Source organism: Chaetura pelagica, unplaced genomic scaffold (genome assembly GCF_000747805.2).
Source record: "Chaetura pelagica isolate M959 unplaced genomic scaffold, ChaPel_1.0 scaffold396, whole genome shotgun sequence".
NCBI lineage: Eukaryota > Metazoa > Chordata > Aves > Apodiformes > Apodidae > Chaetura > Chaetura pelagica.
In genome coordinates this window covers 502,119-511,006 of record NW_009953493.1, presented here as the reverse complement: position 1 = coordinate 511,006, position 8,888 = coordinate 502,119, and the positions used below count along the sequence as shown (strand labels likewise).

Sequence of the window (8,888 nt, the reverse complement as noted above, 5' to 3'; positions counted from 1 at the left end):
GTAGGGAAATTAACAGTTATTGCTCAACTCCAAAAGATTTGAGTTATGGTGCCCAGAACTGCACACAATTCTCAAGGTGAGGCTGCACCAGCACTATACACAGTGGGATAATTGCCTCTTTGGACTGGCTGGTCATGTTGTGTTGCGTGCATCCAAGGATGCCATCGTGGCTGCCAGGGCACACAGGTGACTCCTGCTGAGCCTCCTGTCAGCAAGTGCCTCCAGAGCCCTTTCTGCATCTGCTGTCACTCTGTCCCAGGTGCAGAATCCAGCATTTATTCTTTCCTACTTTCATGCCATTGGTTAAATTTAGATTCATATGTGTGACTCAGTTTAAGTATTCTCTTATTTTTGTTTACACAGATGGAAACCTTCACCATACTGATGTTTCCCTCTTTGGGGAGCCTACTGAGTTTGAATACTTGAGGAAGGTTCTCTTTGAATATATGATGGGTCGTGAGACAAAGGTATGTGATTCAGGTTATAACACAGGTTAACATCCTTGCTGTAGAGATTTGAAGTACCATGTGTTTGTGATTCATTACCTGTTGTCTAATACTTACACGGGATTTGATAGGCTTTCACTTTTCTTCCCCAAAGAGGCATGATCCATACCTTAAAAACCTTGTCAACATGCCAAAATGACTGGCAGGGGAAGGGTGCTTGTCACACTTTTCACAGTTGTATCCATGAAGACAATAAACCTTTATAGGTAGATGTGGTTTTACTAGCACTTTCCCATTATAAATCAAGATTAATGTACTATGAAAGCTGGTACACATATTAGCAAAAGTGCTGTTTTGATGTCATCTTGACACAAACATGATAAGTAACAGTTGTGTTAAGACATCATGTGTTAGTAGCTCTGAAGATGGTGAAATATCTCTTGAATTGTTGCTCAGAGGTGTTTTTATAGGGTTCCCAAATCTGTATAACTTCTCTAGATAGTAGTAATTTACTCTTTAAAAGTAATGAAAAACTGCATAGTAGGCTTCTTGTATGTTGCAAGCTTGTGAAATGATTTGTAAATTGGAATTTTACTAGCTTGTAACAATACTGATGCTTAGAGATGGACCAGGTTCAAAAGAGGTATGTCATAACACAAACGTTTTTCTTGGATGGTGAATGCTATGTGGATGAATTTTTTTTCTGTTTGTTTTTTTGGGCTCCCTGGAGTTCTTCCATTCTTTGTTGGCCTGCTTTAAACTTGGACAAGATTTAATAATTAAGGAAAGATGTTTTATGTAGGTTTTTATGTTAATTAGCTTCGTTCTCATTGTGCTCTGTACAGAATAAAACTTGGTCTATGCAGGACATCTTGTCCTTAAGGGATTTCTCTTCCTCTCCCTCTTTATCCCATTTTCCCCTTTGATATTAATTCCTTTTTTATTAAAAATACAAACCCCTGATCCAGAAAACCCAGAATCACTAGTTACCTTCTGTTCACAAGCCCATGGCTTCTTGGATGGTTCTCCTATTTGAATAACAAACAACTGAAATCATTAAAGAAATTGACTGGATTTTATGATTGTGAATTGTGAGGGAGTTAGACAAGCTAAAAAGCTAAAAAATTGTCAGCAATGATGTAGCTTCAAATAAGTCTTGAGACAGCCATAGATGATTATTACAGATAGCTGATGCACATTTCTTGAATTCAAGAAAACCTAACTCAAAATCTCTTTAATAAGTCTTGAGACAGCCATAGATGATTATTGCAGATAGCTGATGCGCATTTCTTGAATTCAATAAAGCCTAACTCAAAATGTCTTCACTCTTTAAGGCTGTTTCTTACTGATCTTAACAACATTATTAGACATGACTTAGAACTTTGAGTTACAAAGTTGTGAGGGGTTTTTTTCCTTTGTAAGTTACAAAGGAAAGTTGCCATGTTTATAATTTGCTGGTGATTTCTTCAGTAACAGCAACAAATAACTGCCAGTGCTAGATTAAATTGACTTTAGGTTTCTCTTCTGTCGTTCTTTCATTTGCTTTTATTAAAAGCTATATGAGTAACTATAAATAATAAATGTATACATGTATGCATTTGTAGACATATATATGTATTTATTTGCCCTGGAGATCACGTTGTATTTAACCAGAAGAAGCCTTTGCAACATTTGCCTGCACACTGGCTCATAAAACAAGATTAATATTGGGAGGAGAAAGTCAATTAGAGAAGATAGACATCTGGTTCCTACAATAACCTGAGAAGGCATTGTTTGAAAGTTTATATGATTGAAAGAGGAAGTGTATTTAAACAACCAGTAGAAACAATTTTCACAGTGCTCTACCTGCAGCTTTTTTATGCTGTTTGGTGTCTGTTCTTAGGCCAGAAAATCAGTCCAAGGGTTTTATGTCTGTACTAAATGTTTGTGTTGATATTGACTAGGTACATAGAAGAATGTAATGGAATACTTATGTATCAGAGATAGTAAGTTTATACAGATATTTTTCTGGCACCTTGGCGTGTTCCTTGACCATTGCAGAGAAGGAAAGGGTGTTTTTTTCTAAGACTTTTATTTTGATAATTGTGTGTTTGACCAACAGCTCTTGAATTACGAAAGGCACTAATCAGTATAACTGTAAAAGTATTATTTTTAGAGATGAAATATCTGAGCAAATTATCACCTCTTATAGCAGAACTATTATGTGCAGGAAAGCTCAGGATCTTTCTGTAGATAGAAGTGGAGATGCACACACAGGAGCATATGTGTGTGCTCATACACTTAAACGGTTACTTTTTTTAGTTGTGGAATAGAGTGATAAGGTAAGCCTGTATTAAACATACTGGCCTAAGTTCTGCAATCCTTGTAACTTTGTTTCCTAACTATGCAGCGGTCAGTAGCCTTGAATAATTCTGCTTGAAAATCTCCCTAGTGGCCTCAAAATACTGGAAATAATTTCAAGTCATTGCTAGTGATAAATTACAAAATGGATGTTTCCAGGAAAGAGGGTATCAGCCCCTATTTAAGTTGGCACACAGATATCTATGCTTTCATGTATTGGCAGTGTTTGTAGAGTTCTCTTTAATGTTTGCATGCCATTGTGGCCTGCAGAAAATTGTTAGGAGAGAGCTCTCTTGATAGCACTGTTACAAAGAGTTTGAATAGATAGTAAGTTCCATGCCTTTTAATCTTTTAGTCCTAAATAATAGTGAGGGGCATTTTTGCAAAATAAATTAGAAAAGTGTTTGTTTCGTTTATGACACTGAGGGTATTCCTTTGTGTGTCTGGCAACTGTGGTAGAGGCACTTGCTTCTTAATTATGGGAACTATTTATATGTTAAAATTCAACTTACTGAGCTATAAGAATTCAACAGGGCTTGGTTTATTTTGCTTTCTTTTCATTTTTACCCCTAGTTAGGTACGGAAACAGTTGTTGCAAATTAGGGGTTCACCTCTCACTGTGAACTGCAGTCATTTTTGTCCTGTTGCTGCCTTGTTGCTACAGCCTCCCTCTTCATTCCATACGTGAGACTGGTAATAAACAGTAGACATTCATAGCAGCAATCTTATCTCATCCACATTCTTCAAGAGCAGCAGTTACTGCTTTTGTAGCAATCACCTTCTGTTTGAGCTGCACTGCAGCTCTTACTTTGACCTTTCTTGTAAGTCACCTGAACTTTGTTATGGGCCTTTTGGAGTATTTTTCCTTCCCACTCATCTGTTTATAAAATGGGAATAATCATTGCCTGTTTTGTACAAAGCTTTGACATTCTCATATCTTTCTGTATGAAGATGTCTAAATGATTTGGTATTTAAATATGGGGTTACTGTATTCTCACTAAAAATATTTACGCAACTGGGACTCTACATGTGACATTTGGATCTGCTTTCTCAGTGTTTCATTTATTTACAGAATACTTGGATGATGTGAATATAGTTGAATCCATAAGGACTGTTTCAGATGCCATGCACCTGAAATGGGCTTTTTAGAAAGACTGCTTTGAGATCAAACATGGCAGGAGTAATATTTGTAACGTCAAGCTGTCTTAATAATGGACTTGAAGTATTTGTGGATGGATATGACAGAGCTTACATCTTATCACAGTAGCTGCAGTTTGTGACAATGGGTATTGAAAATTCTTCATGGTTTTCATACTGTTCACATAACATGCCATGCATATATGATGTGAAACAAGTAGTTATATCTTGTTTCATTATGTTTTCCATTGATATTACTAAAAATAGCATACAGTATTCTGAAGTGAAATGCATCTTTAAATATGAGAAAGCATTTTAGTGCATGTGAAATTACTTATAGATGACCCATTTCTTTTTAGACAATGGCCAAGGTTATAACAACAGTGCTGAAGTTCCCAGCAGATCAGACTCAGAAGATACTAGAACGAGAAGATGCTCGGCCATTGGTAAGTTACAGAAGTAAGCCATTCTGTTTCTTTCACTGGCCTTGCATGTATATTTAGTACTTGCAGAAACTGCATTAAAAAATACATGTGCATTTTTACATTTCAGTTGAAGTAGTTGCATTAAATTTCTGTTAATCTATGGAAACAAAAGAATATACCATTTCATCTGCTTGTTAAAGATTTCAACATTTTTCTGTACACTTAGTAGGTTTGAGAGTGTGTTGCAATCTTAAATATTTACAATACTTTTACAATTATATAAATGCTGGTAATACTGCAGCTCCAGTAAGTGTCTTGCATCTCAAACATGATTTTATCTTAATGCTCTCTTTCTTTGACCTTCAAGTAGAAAGCTGGCAAAAAAAGGTTTTGTTTTGTTTTATTTTGGCAAGCTAGATTAGTATTTAGGAAATATTTTGAGGTCTTTGTTGGCCAAAAGAGAGGTTAGAGGGATGGACCTTTTGCCATTCCTTCAGTTTTTTGATACTTGGAACTTGGTCTTCCTAAAACAGATATTCACAACTTCTGATGCTAAATAAAACTCATCATTTGAATTCACCCAGCAAGTTTAGGTCCTTGTTATTAAAGATCCTTGGTATTAAATCTTGGCTGGAACATACAGTGAGGTTTTTTGCAGGCTGCAAGTGCTTTGATTGTTACAGATGTTGTCATTCAAAGAGCTTCGTGTCCTGATCAAAGACCTCCAGGGTTTCATGTAACAGTCCTTTCTTGGCTCAAATCTAATCTATGAATTTTCTCCTTTCCAAGTACACAGAGATGAAATTAGACATTTAATGGAAACTTAAATATTAGGGCATATTAGGATGTAATACTTTTTTTCTTCTCTTGCAAAGTTACTAAACTTGTTTACTAAAGCAAAAATTATTGTTTGGGGTGAGTCTTTTGTAATTCTGTTTAGGAGTTCTTCATTTTCATGTCAGGAAATATGCTTGGTTTTTTGTATTTTATTTATTGACATTTACTAACACAGCAGTTGTGTTTCTCCACATTTAATATAGGAGGAATGCTGGTATTTGAAAATATACATTGTTTAGATCTCATGAACTATGAAGTTTGGAACTGCAACATGAACGTGTGTTTTTAACAGTGTATTTTTAACATAAAGCTTGGTTGTTTCTGTATGTTAACTTGAAGACAAAACCATCTGTAATTTATGTGTCAACCATTAATGAACTCTGCTGTGGGAAAAGAATTAAGTGTGTGTAGTACTAAGTATCTGTGAGTAATTATTTACCCTTGTAGCATGCATATATCTAACTAGTTTCTGAAAACTTTTAACAAATTCCTAGGTCAGTAAACATGTGCTAGCTCAGTGTATCTCCTTCACTGATCTATCTTGTACAACATAGTTACCATGATCTAACTGCAGCAATCCCATGCGTCCACAAACTTCCTATCTACACTACTAACAAAGTAGTCCAATAAGCTCTTTTTTTCCTGGCTTTGTAGTTTGCCTCACCTCGCAGTGGTATCTTCTGAATATCCCATCAGTGTGCTTAGTTAGCATGTGGGTGAGTGAAGCCTAATACATACTTGCTTTATTTCAAGATGAAACCTGTAGTGAGAGATGTAGCATTCTGCTTTTTGTTGTTGTTGCCTGCTTTTGTTTGCTAAAAATATTTTTTTGTTGTTTTGTATGTGTATGGTAAACTTTTTTCTACTCTTAATCATGTTTTGCTTTACAAAGCCAAGTTTGAAAGTGGTAAATACTGATTGAAAACCAAGAAGCATAACTTGAAATTTTGATTGATCTATGGAAATCTCATTTGTAGAAAAAAAAATCCGATTTTAAGTTAATTAATATATATTACATTTTATTACACTTGGCTTTGTTTTGTCTTTATGCCCTTTCTGAGCCCCTTTTTTGAATAGGCTAATGAGTGTGATTTATGGGAGACATACTCTGCTTGAAATTAATTACTACATCTTATGAATATGAGGGCAGGTTATTTTCAGAGAGGTGGATGAATTAGGATATGATTGCATTTAAACATCAATATCTTCCCAAATCAGAGCTTTTTGCTTTGCAGGACCTGAGAGATTAGGGAGAACAATTTGGGGAGCTTTATGCTTGCAGTTTATTGTGCCTTTTTTCAGGCTTGATTAAGCTACTTTCATTGCAAATCTGCAACACTAATTGTGGCATTACAAAAAAGCAACAGTTGTCTTAGGCCTAAAGGTGCAGGTTGCATCAGACCAGCCAAGCTAAACCAGGAACACACAAGCAAAAGGGGATGAAAGAGGAGTAGGATATGGAAGTACACAGGTAAAACTTTCTGTGCTTCCTGATAAGGTTATGATTCAAGTCAGTGGTGTGTGATACTTAATAAACTCTTCTGGTGAATTCTGTAGGATACAGTTAGCCAAACTTTCCTTTGCCCTCCTTTGCAACAGTAAAGCTTTGCACAGTTGCCAGGCAGGGTGGATTCAGTGCAGGTAAATAGTCATTATCAGTGGGTTGAACTGCAGTGGTCAGCCTGCCCCACCACTGCAGCAAAGCAGATTCACTTGGCCTGTTTCCATTGCCAGTTATCACAATGCAGTTGACAGGTTATCTGCCTGTCCTGCAGTCATACAAATATAGCCTTCAGTACAAAATAATATCAGTTTCAAAGGAAAAAATACTTTCATCTTAGCGAATAGTCATGATTTCTACTTTATGTTCTTTTAAGCTTTTGAATACAATAGTAAATGCACTTTATTGCACTTAAAATGCAACAGAGGTTGGACTTTTTGCCTCCTAGCCTTGATCACTTCTTGACGAAATCAGCAACTGTTTTTTCTAGCCCTCTGTTGAAAATAATTGAATTGCTGGTAATGATAGGACAAAGCTTTTTATAACGCTCTTGCAGAAGATATGTTTGAAACTTCAATTCTCATTATGCTACCTCTAATGCTGGTGTAAAAAGTTCAGATGTTCTCAGCCATGTTTGAAAAATGTTACAGAAGGGCTCTATTTTGACCTTAATGTCACCTCTTAAGCTTTCAGAACTCAAGCTATTATGTATGGAAACTAGTCTGACCTCATTACTGCATTGTAGTTCTTACTTTATCTCAAATATTTTTTTGACTTATGTCAGTAAATAGCCAGCAAAAGGATTAATATTCTTTCATGTATAAAACTTAGAAATGGATATTATGTTGACTTCATTGGGAAAGCAATAAATATTTTCCAGGTAGAGGAGGCTTTTTGCTAGCCCTAAAATTTGACTTTGTTATCTCAGTTTTGTGATAGGTCTTATGCAGAGAGGACAACATTTGTTCTTCATTGGATTAAGATGCGGTAGACTACCTATTTCCAGTGAGACTCCTGACTCTTGGAGTTCATTTCTATCACAGTTTCTCAACTGTTTTGCAGATATGGAATGGAATTACTTGCTCAATTTGACAATTTGACTTGCCTGAAATTCTTGCATCTCCTATTCCTATCCTATTATTATTTCAATATTCTATGCTTCTAAGTTGCTCTCGATAATGTAGCATTTGTTCATGTGTTCTAACTTTTCACTCTTCTAGTCATGGCTACGACCATCTTGAAGAAATTATGAAGAGAATGTCTCATGACACTGCTGCTTAGAAACACGTTTGCATCTCTGTTGTTCCTTGAGAATGGACATGAATAAAAGCTGTAATTCAAGGTCACAAATGGAACAGCAGGAACCAAAACTCAGCACCACCTTTGGACTGTGAATACAGTTAAAACTGCCTTGACAAGAAACGCTAATCAGGGGTTATTGGGTGATGAGTCTTTTTTCTCTTCTATTGAACACTGTCTTCTATTTTGTGTTAAAGGTTATTTTTTTAAAGGAGAGAAAATACTTTATCATAGGAAGGAATTGCCCACTACTGTATCTTTATACAGGCTTTACTGGGTGTTTTTCAAGAGTTGAAATAAATGGTTTGTTTCTTCTATTTATTTTTTTATTTTTGAATGAATTGTGCAATAGGTTTTTGGATGGGTAGCAATTGAGGTGATTTTCCTGATGAACTAGGCACTCCTGATGACTACTCTCTCCCAATTTGATCTTATGGTTGTTTGCTAAAAGTCACTTCTATATGCTTTTGCCTACAATAAATCCAAATTGCAGTACCTCATTTGTTTACTCCTAGCTTTTGTACTTATATTTTCTGGAGAAAAAGTATGTTATTGTAAATTGTAAATAGTTAATACATAACTGTATCATAATGCTGATCTGTGACTGTTGACAGCACTAATCTGACAAGAGGTGAGATGAAATAAAGTTTATTTACTGTATAATTTTGCAACTTCTTCGGTATGATTTTTCTTTTGAAAGGATATACAAATTTTGTTCATATTCTTATTCAAGATATCCTTAGCTGAGACATTTCCAGACTGAAATCACTCTCCTAAGAGCAGGTGTTCAAGTACATTGAGCTGTAAGAAGTCAGTGGAAGCCTTCAGATTTTCAAGGTATTGCAGCCTGTGAAACACACACATGGTGAGCTGAAAAGCTGGTGGGAGAACATAGCAAGTAGG

General features: G+C 35.7%; 1 protein-coding gene across 1 annotated transcript in view; it reads left to right on the top strand.

Annotated features, from left to right (window-relative positions):
* GOLGA4 (golgin A4) overlaps positions 1-8,657 on the top strand; it is a 48,513-nt gene extending 39,856 nt beyond the window's left edge. Inside the window, exons 21-24 of the mRNA XM_009999057.1 lie at positions 364-467; positions 4,283-4,369; positions 5,840-5,901; positions 7,907-8,657. Coding sequence (XP_009997359.1) covers positions 364-467; positions 4,283-4,369; positions 5,840-5,869 — 221 coding nt within the window. The 3' untranslated portion in view covers positions 5,870-5,901; positions 7,907-8,657. The remainder of the gene's footprint in view (positions 1-363; positions 468-4,282; positions 4,370-5,839; positions 5,902-7,906) is intronic.
* Positions 8,658-8,888: the final 231 nt, after the last annotated feature.